General features: G+C 37.0%; 1 protein-coding gene across 2 annotated transcripts in view; it reads left to right on the forward strand.

Moving 5' to 3' along the window:
- The window catches only part of ALCAM (activated leukocyte cell adhesion molecule), a 210,947-nt gene that overhangs the window by 140,983 nt on the left and 54,243 nt on the right, over positions 1-15,721 (forward strand). For both annotated transcript variants that reach the window (XM_047723546.1, XM_047723544.1), the window contains exon 2: positions 13,614-13,714. In XM_047723546.1, the coding sequence (XP_047579502.1) occupies positions 13,614-13,714 (101 nt within the window). The remainder of the gene's footprint in view (positions 1-13,613; positions 13,715-15,721) is intronic.

The raw sequence follows: 15,721 nt of genomic DNA on the forward strand, positions 1-15,721 counted from the left end.
CTTTGGCTCAGGTCATGATCTCAGGATCCTGGGATCAGCCCTGCATCAGGCTCTGCTCAGCAGGGAGCCTGCTTCCCCTTCTCTCTCTGCCTGCCTCTCTGCCTACTTGTGATCTCTCTCTGTTAAGTAAATAAATAAAATCTTTTTTAAAAAAAAAAAAGAATATTGCAAACTACAAAGCATTATTGAAATGTCCATTATTGGGGCACCTGGGTGGCTCAGTGGGTTAAGCATCTGACTCTTGGTTTCAGCTCAGATAATGATCTCATGGGTTGGGGATTGAGCCCTGTGTTGGGCTCCCCCCTTAGCAGGAGTCTGCTGGAGAGTCTCTCCCCCAGCTCCTCCCCCTACTGGCACAAGCTCGCTCTCTCTAAAATAAATAACCAAATATTTTTTTCAAAAGTGCATTATTATTAATATTATTGCTCTACAGTGACTTTATTTTTAACTTAGCTAACCCCTTACTAAATCAAGGATACTTTTTAAAACTGCATCCATACCAAAATCCCAATTTTCTTGAATCCAATAGTCTACTAATGTCAGAGGGTCAGTCAGTATAGTTATGTTCTGCGTAATTTCTCCCATGTATTAGCCAGGATCTTTTGAGAAGCAGATATCAAAATAGACTGAACATGTAAGGATTGTACAAGGGAAACACCTAAATGAGAAAAAAATGAGGAAGGAGCTGGTAGGTGGGGAAAATCGTCAGAGTGCAATGAGAATCTGACATTAGGGGAACGAGAGACAGAAGGAAGGTTGGGTGGACACATCCTACACTGTTGTGTAGTCTAAGGAAGTTTCACCAGGGAAATGAATTCCTTGAGCCGTAGTTAGCCCTCAGAGGAGTCCCTTGTCTCCAAGAACCTTGCCTGTCTTTAGTAGCCCTACTCTTCTGCTCAGTCTTGAGCCCGCAGCAGCCCAGGGAAAGTGTGGCCTCAGCACAACTTGGTGCTGGATCTCAGAGCACAGCAGTTGAGTTCCTTCATAAGGTACTCTTACTGTGACTGGGGGTCTGTGAGGTACGTTTTCATGTCCATCACACTTTATGGTTTCCCTTGGATAATAAAGAGGAAGCACGCACTTAGTTGACGCTTTAAATAAGAATGTGAAGCTGAAACAGGAGCAGGTGAGGCATGATGCAAACTTTAACAACCACAGAAGAGCGGCTGAATTCAGACACCTTTTCAGTCTACAGAAGAGCCATTTTTTCTGTTGTAAGAACTTGTTTTTCTGATCTAGGTTTTGTCTTGTTCTGTTTTGGGGGGATTATCTTGTCCATGTTAGGTAGTCTTCCAGTAATTCTTCTGGGGGTCATTTACCATTTCCTAAATCACAGCATAAGTGTGGGCACATTTTAAAATCACAGTAGGCCTCTGGTTCTCCAAGGCATTCAGTGAGTTAAATCTTTTTTTTTTTTATATTTTATTTATTTGACAGAGAGATCACAAGTAGGCAGAGAGGCAGGCAGAGAGAGAGAGAGGGAAGCAGGCTCCCTGCCAAGCAGAGAGCCCAATGTGGGACTCGATCCCAGGATCCTGGGATCATGACCTGAGCCGAAGGCAGAGGCTTTAACCCACTGAGCCACCCAGGTGCCCCCAGTGAGTTAAAATCTTTGCGAGTAAAGGAAAGTTTCAAAGCTGGAGGCAACTTCGGATCCAGATTGATAAGATATTTAAAGCATGCCTCCATCTGACACCATTAGAAATGATAAAACTACCTTTCAATACATCTTCCTATATTTTTCATCTCTACTCATTGCCTTCCTAAATTATCTTGTTCTCTTTCCCACTTTTCCTCCCACTCATCAATTAAGAATAATGACTGTCAGGGAAAATGGAATATATGAAAAGTTATTGTTAACATTAATAGAAGACAGGATTGTCTCTCTAAGTTTATGCCTTCCAGAGTTATTTCATTGAGCTTCCACCATGGGCAAGCTATAATGGGTGTTGTTTCGTGCACTTACTTGGTCCTTGAGGCAACACAAGATCTATCAAAGCTGGAAGATGATTTCAGTCTCATATAACAGATTCTGCTGATTTTCTAAGCATATGCAACTATTTGTTTTATTTTAAAATGTCATCTTTCCTGTGGCTTTAATTTCTTTTAAAAATTACCTTGAACAAATGTTTCTATTTCTCCTTCCTTCTCAAAACTGGAAGACTAGATCTTCCAGTAAAGAGTTTATTAATTCCTTTCTTTTTTTTATTAACATATAATGTATTATTTGTTTCAGGAGTACAGGACTGTGATGCATCAGTCTTACACAATTTAATTCTTAAAAAAAGGGAACCATGCCATAAAAGCCATCATTTTTTCCCCCTATGACCTTATGTTATATTACAGCCCCTCTGGGGGAGATGTCAATTAAAAGCATGAAATTTACACAAATCTAAACCTCGGAAATCAACCAGCAATTTGTACTGAGTCTGTGGGAAAGCCTATTAAATAGCTTTTTAACCTTATTACTTACCATGTTTGATTGTACAAATATATTTCCTCAGGAGACATAGGCAGTGCTAATTGGGATTCATGTGAAGAAAAGAGCAAAAACCTATTTCAACCTATGTAAATATCTTTTGATGCCCAGTTATAGACTTGATGTGGAGTCCACCAGTACCAACCATATTGGACAAGGTCACTCAGCCAATCAAAACCAAAAAGCAAAAGTCACCTACTCTGCTCATTCAGTAGCCCTAACAATTTGTTTGCTATCCCCGGTTAATTTAGCACCTCAATTATAAAATAAAATTCTCCAACACCGTTGAATATTAATTGAAATGCTAAAGAAATGCAATTAACACTGCTGTCTGTGAAAACAATGATGATCGTATTGATTAAAAGACTTTCTGATATATTTTTTCCAAGGCATTTGAGGAATATTAAAGCTATTAGGAATTTGTTGTTTGGGGGTTTGGAAGTGCTATCAAGGACAGCTTTTATTTTCTCAAATCAAGAGATTTTTTGTTGTCATGGCATTAAATTATTTGCAGAAAACAAATTTATTCTGTCACAATAATTATGAACTCTCTCTGAAGACAGACTCTAGTCTAAATTCCAAAAGTTTCCATTACTTCAGATGATGCAATTAAGGTCTTTTGTGAAGCGTAGTGCCTGTTTTCCTGTTGATAGTGTTTTTCTATTGATAGTGTCTTCATGAATACAGTACAGTTATTGTTCTTGTTAAAATAATTGAATTGTGTTCACAATTTCAATACAACTTATATGACAAAATGCACAGAAAAATGTTACTTTTTACCATTCAAGTAGAACTGATATTCTGAATTAGTTAAACCTGGAATTTCATGCTGAGAAAACGTTCAGAGCAATGGAGCATAAATGTATTCATCTTTCCTTTGCATTATTTTAACCTGGAGGAGTGTTCAAATATTGGTTTCTTCCATCACCTCTCTAGTTAAGCTAGTTCTCAAATGATGTCCTCAAAATATGGACACAGGCAATGCAGGAACTAATAAGGGAAATTGAATTGGAGGAGGGGAGCAGAAGGAAAAGAAAATGTTACCAGTTTTTTTCATTGTCTTGACTAATTTGTATGAGTGGAGGATTGTCCTTTTATAAACATCTTAAAGACAAAACCTCAAGTCCTAGGTAATTTGGGGAAGTATGAAAGGAGAGAATAGTCAACTTTGTGAACTTCAACTAACATAAATAATTCATTATACAGATGCTTTAATTTTATTTATTTATTTATTTATTTATTTATTTTAAAGATTTTATTTATTTATTTGACAGAGAGAGATCACAAGTAGACAGAGAAGCAGGCAGAGAGAGAGGGAAGCAGGCTCCCCGCTGAGCAGAGAGTCCAATGTGGGACTCGATCCCAGGACCGTGAGATCATGACCTGAGCCGAAGCCAGCAGCTTAACCCACTGAGCCACCCAGGCGCCCCCCAGATGCTTTAATTTTTATAATGAGTAAACTATATGGTATAAAAATATGTTTGAACATTCTCCTGTTTAGTCTCTATCAGTATGAATGTCTATTTTAAAAATAAAATATAGAACATTGTTCTTTTCATATATAAAATTAAAAATTTCAGTTTCAAGATAGTCTTTCTATACCCTCCCCCATCACACATATACAGAGCATGAAGTGTTTTTATTTCATTTTGTCCCCACGAAGGGACCGATGTTTCGACATTTTGGCGTAAACCCCATAGGCTCATCGAAAGCTCATCACTGGGGAATGATGAGTTGGTAAAACAGAGGGTTCTTTGTGGGACAGATGTGTGGAAATCCCAGTTTTACCCTCAGAGACAGAACGTGAGAAGAGTTGCCAAAGAAACCCTAAATCCTGGTGCTTTTAGTCACATTTCAAATGTAAATCTAGATCTGTACACTGGTTTGCATGTATGTTATAGTCTATTAAAAAGTTTTTAAGTAAATATAGCATTTGGGGGGGCAATTTTAAGATACTGATTTCAAAACACTACAGAACCCCTCACTCCCACCTCACTGGATTCCCTGGAATTTTAAAGGAAAGTATGTGGTTTTCTGGAATGTTAAGTGCAGAGAAAAGAATATGGGCTTTAAGAATATGATCTCATAGAGTTCCTTTCGATGTAGTACAGTAGAGCTTTATTTTACCCATTATTATTGAACTCCTGTAATGTTCACAATGCTGCAGCAAGTTTCAAAATGAGAAAAATGTAGGCTTTTCCTTCAGCTGTGTTGCAGTATAGTGGAGGAATTAAGCTGGTAATTTCTCCTTTTTTCAAAAAGAAATTAAGCTTTTAAATGCATGAATAAATACATATATATGTTTAGAACTTAAACTAGGAGAACAGTTTTTTGTTTTTAGTTTTTGCACATTGCTGGTCTCCCATCCTAGAACAGTGCTTGGCACAGAGAAGGTACTCAATAGTCAATGAATGAATGAATGATAAAAATTATAAATACTGAAATATATAGAGAGAAAAATAGTGTGTTTGGATCCCACTTGTGTTCAGTGGGTCAAGTAGAGCACTGTATGGATATATACTTTATTGCTCCTGTATTAGCAAACATTTAAGTCCCTCCAGTTTTTTTAATACTCAAAATAATGCTGTATTAACTTTGTATACAATTGTGCATTTGTACAAAAACTTCTATAGAATGGATTCTCAGTGGTAGAATTACTGGATCAAAGGGTATTAGCATTTTTAATTTGACAGATACCATCAAATAGTGCTTCTACAGATTCTATTCAATTTAGAATGAGCCTTAAGCATTTTTTTTTTTAAAGATTTTATTTATTTTTGCGGGGGAGAGAGAGTGCCTGAGCGAGTGCATGAGTAGGGGGAGGGGCAGAGGGAAAGCGAGAAGCGGGCATTCTGCTCAGCAAGGAGCCTGACTCATGCCAGTTCCCCAGAATCATGACCTGAACCGAAGGCAAAAGCTTAACCCACTGAGCCACCCAGGTGCCCTTAAATAGTTTATTTTTTATTTAAGGTTACTTTTGACCATCTGATGAAAGCTTTAAATTCTCTTTCTATAAAAACAAATGTTTTCATATCCCATAGTTTGGGGACTTTTAAAGTAACTGTAGAGTTGTCATCCATGCCCTAACATTCATTTGTGGAACCCAAGTTAAATTCTAATAAGCACAGTAGAATCTTTACATTTACCGATTTAAAATTCATGAGGTATTTCTCAGAAAACAAAAATAAAGGTTCACAACATAAATCACTTCTACTGGCTTTTAAATAATTTTTTTAAAAGATTACTTATTTATTTATTTGACATAGAGAGAGAGAGAGAATCATAAATAGGCAGGCAGGTGCGGGGTAGGGAACCAGGCTCCCCACTGAGCAGAGAGGCTGATGCGGGGCCAGATCCAAGGACCCTGAGATAATGACCTGAGCCAAAGGCAGAGGCTTAACCCACTGAGCCACCCAGGTGCCCCGCTTTTAAGTAATTTTTAATTAAACTTTTTGCTTATAATAAAGTGGCCCCAAGAGGAATCCAAATGTTAGTGCTGGTGATGAAAAAGTGAAGAGAAAGTAGATCTAACAGTTTCTTGCATTTTATTAGGGCAATCTTATGTGCATCTATGAATTCGAGAAAACTGCCAGTCAGGACATGTTCCTTATGAAGATCAAAGATCTACTATGTAGAAATTACTGTAATAAAAAAGGAAGTTTGCCGTAGGAGAGAAAACCAAATGCCACTCGGTGCCTCTGCATGGTCCCTCGCTAGGACATGCTGGTGAAGTAGTTCTTCTTTTTCTTTTTTTTTTTTTTTCTCTTTAAAAAGATTTTATTTATTTCTTTGACACAGAGAGAGAGAGAGAGAGAAAGAGAGCGAGCGCACACAAGCAGGGAGAACAGCAGAGGGAGAGAGAGAAGCCCTGTCTCTGCCAAGCAGGGAGCCCGATGCAGAATTCGATTCCAGGACCCTGGGACCATGACCTGAGCTGAAGGTAGATGCTTAACCAACTGAGCCACCCAGGTTCCCTAGTGAAGTAGTTCTTATCTAGAAACCTTCATTCAGTGTTCAGGTTAAATGAGACTACCTGCAGGAAGTCTTCACCAATATCCTCAAGCTCATTGCAGGGATTCCTTCCTCTGCATTCCCACAGCACTTAGTTTACAGCAGCTCATGTTCCTAAAGGAATAGATCTTGGTATTACACACACACACACACACACACACACAAATAATGTGCGCACACACACACACACACACACACACTCACACATATATCTTGGTATTGTGTATATATATATATGTACATACGTATATATATATTTTCCTCCCACAAAGAATATTTAACGTTTTGCCTCTAGTAGGTGTTCAATAAATACTTTGATGAATGATCATATGTATAAATAGGTGATCGTTGAGATAGGCCTTAAAGGATATGGATGGATTCAACCAGGGCCCAAGGAACAATGATAAAAATGAGGCAGAGATGGGGCAAAGCCTGAGTTAATTAGGAAGAACAGTGACTTATCCAGCCTCATACATTATTGCAGGCTTCTAGTGTGATGAAGTATCAGGCAATGGTAAAATGAGAAGACAGTTTTCAGTACAGGCATGCAAATGCCAATACTGTATTTTTAAAATTTTATTGTTTTTGTAGATCTCTTTTCTAGGACATAAGTCATTATATTGACCTCTAGTTTACTAGAAAGATAGATATTTCAAGCATTATAATTTACCAGACTTGGAAGTAAAGAGCACATATGTTAAAATATAATCTTGGGCAGGTGAGGGATAGGGTGGCTGGGTTATGGACACTGGGGAGGGTATGGTGAGTGTTGTGAATTGTGTAAGACTGATGATTCACAAACCTGAAGCAAATAATACATTATATGTTAATAAAATTTTAAAAACCCACAAATATTAAAAAATATATATTCTTGGGTACTAGAAGTATTTTATAATTTAGTAAGATTTAGGCCCTTTCCCCTCTAAATGTTACTCCACAGTGGCCTAACAATTTATGGTTATAATCCATGTATAGAATTGGAGGAACCACAGGAAGAAAGAGAAAGAAAGAATCACCATTTTTCTTGTCTGTAGGCATTACATAGTTACACCTACATCGTGGCATGTGACACAGGTAAAAGACCACCCAGAAAGCAAATTTTGAGTAAACGTCTTCCTATTGCAGGTTCAGCAGAAACCCAGCTTGCTCCCCAAGTACCCATTTGTTGAAGAGAAATTGAAAAGCAGGGTAGGAAAATACTTTTGTCTACTTCCCAAAGTAATATATTCCATCAGATGTCTTAGCCTGTCTGCCATCCATTCTAAATTACTTGGGAAGTATTTTTTTTTTTTTTAAGATTTTATTTATTTATTTGACAGAGAGGGAGATCACAAGTAGGCAGAGAGGCAGGCAGAGGTGGTGGGGGGGAGCAGGCTCCCTGCTGAGCTGAGAGCCTGATGTGGGGCTCCATCCCAGGATCCTGAGATCATGACCTGAGCCGAAGACAGAGGCTTAACCCACTGAGCCACCCAGGTGCCCCTACTTGGGAATTAAAAGCCCTGTATCTGTCTTTTTCAGCCTCCCTCAGTCTCACTTCTTACTTGTTATGTACCACATGACCTTCACAAAAATCGTAAATTCTTACTTAATGCCATAAAGAATAGGAGGAATTATGAAGTACATTTGCCTCATTGAGTCATAAAATCACAGGTTTGAAAGACACTTTAAAGGTATCTAGTTTGGGGTGCTTGGGTGGCTCAGTGGGTTAAAGCCTCTGCCTTCGGCTCAGGTCCTGATCTTGGGTCCTGGGATTGAGCCCCGCAACGGGCTCTCTGCTCAGCAGGGAGCCTGCTTCCTCCTCTCTCTCTGCCTGCCTCTCTGCCTACTTGTGATCTTTGTGTGTCAAATAAATAAATAAAATCTTAAAAAAAAGGTATCTAGTTCACCCTCTATCAATAGATATTTTATCACATTAAATAAAATACATGTAGTACATATAGCTTAGAAAATATATATAGTATGTATAATCTGTGCTTGATCGTGATACATGAAGTAGATTTGCTAAAATAGAATATTTTTTTGTAATCTCTGTGAAGAGATTAGATCTCAAATCCCCAGAGTCAGGAATCAATCTCCCTATCATAGTTGAATATAATATGTTTCTGTGAGGAAAATAAAGTTGATAATAGCTAAGTGTTATTATGTGCCACTTCTGCCTCTGTCCCTCTATTCATATTCAGTGATTATTTAGTCCTATACTGAGAATCTACTTTACAACAATGATCAATGGAAGCCAATTTTATTGAATACAGAAAGCCAGTAGTTGAAGATCTAAACTAGCTGTTTTCAACTAGATGGAAGTTTGGTGGGCATTTTTGCCTTCCAGAGGACATTTGTCCTGTCTAGAAATTTCTCGTTGCCATAGCTGGGGGGAGGGCGCTACCAATGTCATTAATGATGAGGTTGAGAAACACAGCTATAAACTGATGTTACAAAATATTTATATGTTTAATTAGAATTCTGTATGTCTTAATTCATTAAAAAAAAAGCTCATAGGGACACTAGCATGTTTACCTGTCAAAATCAGTCAAATAAATATAAAAGTAATTTCTAAGGATAGCTTTCTCAATTCTACTTGCTTCCTCCCCAGCAATTCCTCTGCACAAATAAATTTCTCCAAAATTTCTGTTGAACTGTAATTTAGCTCTTATGTCCTAAGTTCTGTGCCAGTTGTGATTGTGAATAACACTTCTATGTCACCTAATAGAGCTACAGAGCTTAGAACAATGTTTCGAAGGATGAGGATGCTATTGAAGTATCAGTGCAATAAAAAATAATTAACCAGGCTAAGCTACAGCATGTGAAAATAGACTCTATAATTCTCCTTCTCTTTTCTATATTGTTTACTGTTCTGCTTGAAATGTAGTGGCAGGTTCTGAATTTTAAGATACCTCCACTCAAATGTCTGTATATCAGCAATGCAAAGGGAATGATTACTCTGAACTTGATAGTCTTTTAGAATTAGTTTATACAGAAAAAGTATACCTCACCAATATGGGCACAATAATTACATTTTTATTAGTTCAGTTAGAAATGAACTGTGTTCACCTAATTTCAAAAATTATACCAGAGTCTGTTTCAGTGCCTCCCTAAATTATTTGCTATACAAAATGCATAACCAAAGCTATGTTGTATTTATGATCACTTATCTGAGATTCGATATGTCAGAATTATTGGGCTTAGAGATTTTTCTTATGCTGTGCTTTTCCCATTGTGTTTTTTATTGAATTCTCCTATATAACCTTTTTAGTTCTATTATTCTTTATCTGTAGTTATTAACTCTTCCTAAAAAAAACTTCTTAAATAATTACACACTGCTTCTTGAGTGTAACACATTTTTGCATTTTATTTTATGTTGGGACATTTTGATGGCAACAGCAATATTAATAATTCATAACAATACCTTACATTTATAGAACATATTTAATACAGAAGGTTCTTATCTCAGTTAAAAATATCTTATGATATATACATACACACAAAGATACAACATGTACAACATAGAAATGCACACACTTGTGCCCACACTCATTCCTTTTATATTTTATATTTAGTTTCTTTGAGAAAGGACATCGTGATCATTCTATATTTGTAATAGTGTCCAATAATCTCTAGTCTACAAAAACATGAATAATTTAACCAACTAATATTGCAGGGAGAAAATTGCAGGGGAATTTTAGTGAGTTAAATTCAATTCAGACTTGGCAGATCAAAGATAGAGTCTTTTGCTTCTGTGAAAAGTGTAAACAGAACCATTTGTGTTGACAGGTACTTTGGGTCTCACTGGCACTTCATCTCAAAGACTGAGACATCTGTAGGAATCAGGATGCTAATTCATCACCAAATCACAGTGGTTATGTAGCCATTTTATCTTTGCAGGGTTAGGGATATTAGCTGTATCACAGATTCAAGCCTTTCGTCTTTCTCTCAGATGAAACTGGGAGTTGGTATACGCTTAGAATAGAGGAAAGTTGATGACTATAGCAAACTTGACAGATACTTCGGAAATTTCATATCTTTGATTCCTAGGAGTCCCAACTGATTATCATCCTCTGTGCCCTAAGACTAGAGACCAGGGCTTCTGTCTATAACCGTTGGCCTTTTAGCTGCTGCCCTTAGGCTTGTCACATGTCTTATTTCCCTTAGGTTTCTTATGCAGAGTCCTGTTCTGGCTAATTTGGGATATCAATATGTCATTAAAAGACCCAACTCCTGAATTCCCAAATACTTTTCAAAACAACCCTTTGCTTTGTGGTCATCACAGTAAGAAAAAAAGGCATTTCACATTATCATTCATAAACCACAGAGCACAAATAAATCCTTAATTTCTCCTGAAATTAATAATAAAGTTCGGTAGAGAGAAATACTCTCTTCTGTAGTTTCATCCATGAACTCTTATAAGGTGTTTGCTTTGTGTTTGTTTCTCTTCAGAAACGAGTGCCCTGCAAGCGTAAATCCATGTTCTCTGCATATCAGAGGCAATCTAGGACAGCCTTTATTAGAGTATGTGGTAGGAATAAGAATTCCCAAAGTTCTGGGGCGCCTAGGTGGCTCAGTGGGTTAAAGTCTCTGCCTTCGTTCCGCTTGTGTCATGATCCCAGGGCTCTGGGATCGAGCCTGGCATCAGGCTCCCTCCTCTGTGGGGAGCTGCTTACCCCCCTCTCTCTCTGCCTGCCTCTCTGCCTACTTGATCTCTGTCTGTCAGATAAATAAATAAAATCTTTAAAAAAAGAAAAAAAGAATTCCCGAAGTTCCAGTGGTACCAACTCCTCCCTAATTTTCAAAGATGTTAATTTAATAATCAAAATGGAAAGGATTTCAGAACATTCAAGTGAGAAATCCAATATGATGCCTGTTTGATGCCAGGCATTGTTCCTGGGGATACAAAGATAAGAATAGATGGTCCCTTCCTTGTTGTAGTTGTACTTCAGTATGCTAATAACACACGATGTACTTGAAATTCCTGTATCTTTAAAATCTGTTACAAAATTTGGTATCTATATAGCGCATTAAAGTTCTGTAAGGAAGAGAAAAGAAAAAGAGTCAGTAAGAAATAGCAAAGAATTATATTTTTTGCATAAAGAATTTTCTCATTTTCCCTGTATACCTGGCAAAGGATTCACCTCCTTGGGACCTAAGCTCTAGAGCATGAACTATTTTCACTCCTTGACCAACCATGGGAGTACCACCGATTGTCAAAAGAAGGTGTGCTTTTACAAGTGATAGGAGATAATTAGAGGGTCGTGTCCTGCCATAATTTAAGTAGGTCCAGATCATCTTAGAATTGTTATATATTCAAGTGACTTGCCACATACTGGTGAAAAAACATTAAATCACAAAATTGTTTTCTTGGGTTGGCATTCCTACGCCAGTGCAGTGCATCAACAGATCTTAAAATACATGATAAAAGTTCCACATTTAGCATACAAAGCATTATAGAAAACAGGTATTATATTGAGAAATAAAGTAACTTCTTAATTCTCATTAGTTTGCATATCTGCAACCACATATCTAAACCCTCACAATTTGTATTTTAACAAGGCTGAAGAGACCATGTCTTTATTTATAGTCCTATGTGCTGCAATGGTTTGAAGGTAAAAGGAATTAAAGTTACAGTATGGGAAACACTAAACAATTTAAAAGCTATTGAGGTAATTTTTATTATAATACTGAACATATGATAAACAGTTTTGGAAAACTACTTGTCTCCAATAGCCAGTGAAAAGCACATTATCATGACTTATACTTTGTATTCTTTATTTTAACAATGTTAAAAATGCTGGAAACTAGTTGTTCCGAGGCATATTTAAGTTGAAGTTTGTGTTTCTTGTAATGATTTTGTTCACTGGGGCAAAATTGCCTTAAAGGAAGTATCTTCTTCAGTTGACAGGATTTTAAACAAGGAATTTCATTACCTTTTTGTTCTTTACCAAAGGTAATGATTTTTATCCCTATATGAAATTTTCCTATGCGTTGTGATTGATGGGTAACAAACAGTCAAAGTGTCACTGTCTTGTTTCCTCAGAAAGTCATAAAATGGTATTTGTGTTTCAAATGGCCTTCAGCTTTGCACTTCAGCACCACCTGGTGGACAAAATATCTTTCTTCCCGCCCCCCCCCCACAGTTTCAAATTAAGTTAGCTCACTCACCCTATATCCAGTGATGACATTTCTTAATAGATATTTAGTTGTAAACACATTTAATCTTAAAAACCAGTGTGAGCAAAATAAAGTAAAAAAATCTGAATTATTCCCTTAGTACTCTTGTCAAGTTAAATGCCTGAGTTTTTAAAACTTCATGAATGTCTACAGGTTTGAATAGTATGTTGCATACATATGCAAAAGTTGTGGGGTTATGACATTTTAATTTTTTGTAATCTACACTTTTTCTCAGTAAAGAATGAAATAAGACCAGGAACTTTTCTGTACCTTAGTAGCAAATTATGGTTTAAGTTAGATTGTCTACCCAGAATTCAAGATAACCACTTGATAAACACTTTACAAAGAATTCTTATATTTCAGATTCCTGTCTTGTTAATATTTTATGCATAATTAAAATTAAAACTACTATATTAACCATTGCTAGTATAAAGTAAGCCATTTTCCTACTTATACCTAAAATTTGGTTGTGTCTTATATGTATTAGTTTAATTTTTAGTAGTTTTAAAAAACTTTTCCAGAAGATAAATTTGACAATATTTTCAAATGAAAAATATATTTAAAACTCGTTTTGAGAATTTTAAACATGTTAATCCTTGTTGTAGTCCCACTTGTCTCTGAAATGTAACATACATTTTTTTTTTTCCTGTGGCATATGTACTTACGAAAAAAAATATACTATCACATTCCACTATGTTCCTTTGCAACACACAGTTTTCTCTTCCCTGGTAAAATAGAGGGTCTGTAAACTTGAAATGTGTGACATTCAAAGATTTAGTAGCTAAATAAGAGTTGTTCATATTTAAATAGGAGATATGTTCTAGCTTCATACATTTTATAGTCATTTAAGATAAAATTATAATAGGAAATCTTCATTAAGATGCACATCCTGAAGTTATTTGCTTAGTTACGTCAAGAAAACACTTAACGTCTTCTCTCTCTCTCTTTTTTCTTTTTTCTAAAGGCCTTGGATGGTATACTGTAAACTCAGCATATGGAGATACCATTATCATGCCTTGCCGACTCGATGTACCTCAGAATCTCATGTTTGGCAAATGGAAATATGTAAGTGTAACCTACTTTGGACTTGGCTAATTACTTCTAGCTTTTTGTTGTTGTTGTTTTTGTTTTTTGAGATAATACTCCTTCTGTGAGTAAATGTGAATTTCAAATTAACATAATGGTAATATTCAACTGTGGGTACAAATGTAGGAAGGTAGAATTATGTGTTGAATATCTCAAAAGAGTAATACCTAAATCTTACATAAGAAGTGCTATTTTAAAATAAAGCCAATAAACACGTAATTCTTTGATCATATTAGTCTGAAGGATTTAACCTTAAATGTTAGAGGCAAAGGAAAAGGCAGAGTTCCAGAGTAAAATCTGTGGCGTGTAGAACAGAGCTTAGTGGAAGTTGGCAGCCTTTCTCCACATACTCATGTTCTGTTTGGTGTGGCTATTGCAAAGGCAAAATACACCAGTTGCTAGAGTACCCAAATATTCATTGGGAATTAGTCATCAGCATTAGAAGTTTGTTTCTAGTGTTGTCTTAGACCTACTTTGATGTGGCTGGTCCTTTTTACATTTAACATTGTTCATTTTACTCCTATCTTGCAGATAGGAGATCATACTTTCTCAGGTATGGAGGCACAGATGGGTCTAGAAATGGAGGGTAGATACCTGATAGATGATTTGGGTGGCTAGGTAACATTGACTGATAAGGTGTTTCACTTTAATTACAGAAACCAAAAAAGGTGTCTTTCTGGCCCAGTTTCCTAATGCAGAATCACATGAGACACATAGTTTTGACCCTGAAGTAGAGTTATGCTTCCTTGAATACAATGGCAGTTTTTCCCAAGTTCCTTGAAATGTAAAAGGTATTTGGATAGGGGAAAAAAAAAATCTGATGGTCAAATAATTTTTGAAGACTTTATCACAGTATTTCTCAGAGCCTTTCATATACTAAGATGCCTTCTAAATAGTCTAAGCTTGCTTCATTTCTTCATTTTTTTTTTTTTTTTAATACTACAGAACACACTTTGGGAAATGTGCTTAGTTTGCACCCAAGCTGGGAGCAGAACACAGTCTTTCAAAATGTGGGTTCTTAAGTCAGACCAATATGTACATATACACCGCATATACATGCTGTGGGATTCTGGACAAGTGAATGAATCTCCATTCTCTCATCTCTGAAAAGGGGGTGATAAGAATAGTTTTCCCTCAGTGGTGTGAGGGTTACATGAAGTAATTCATAGCAGAGTATTGACGGAGTGCTTGGCACATGGTCCTTGTTCTGGCTGTGGGGCTCTAAGCGCATGCGCCTGTGCGGGAGTCATGTGACAGCAGAGGAAGGGGGTGAGGCGGCTCAGCACTTCCCTGTACTCCCCTCCTGATACTTGCTCACACTGGAGAATGTTGAACTATTTCTGGTTTACTATAAAAGTGGGAAAAGGAAGTTAAGGCCTGTGAGGACAAGGTCTTTTCACACCCCTCAAACTCCAAGCGAGACCACCACCTGCTTCACCTGTTGAGTCGAACCTACTGCCAAAATAAATGGAACACAGATGTTGAAAAATCGTGATCGTAGACCTTCCCGATGATGATTCAGGGAGTAATTTTTACCCAAACTGAATTAGTACAGTGGTGGTGGAAACAATAATGACAGTTTTCAAATGCTTAATTAAAGCAAAGAGCTTCAGCAATAAACGGATGAGATGCATTTGAAGTACCATGGGCTCTAAAACCAGGGTCGGGGGGCACCTGGGTGGCTCAGTGGGTTAAAGCCTCTGCCTTCGGCTCAGGTCATGATCCCAGGATCCTGGGATGGAGCCCCACATCGGGCTCTTTGCTCAGCAGGGAGTCTGCTTCCTCCTCTCTCTCTCTGCCTGCCTCTCTGCCTACTTGTGATCTCTCAAATAAATAGATAAAATCTTTAAAAAAAATAAAATAAAATAAAATAAAAAAAAACAAAACCAGGGTCGGTTTGTAGGCAGAGTCGGCAAGCTCTAATTTAATGAAAGCTAAAAGACAAATGGTAGGTTTAGAAAGAGTGAAAGGGGCCAAACACAGAGG

This window comes from Lutra lutra, chromosome 1 (assembly GCF_902655055.1).
Source record: "Lutra lutra chromosome 1, mLutLut1.2, whole genome shotgun sequence".
In the NCBI taxonomy this organism is placed as follows: Eukaryota; Metazoa; Chordata; class Mammalia; order Carnivora; family Mustelidae; genus Lutra; species Lutra lutra.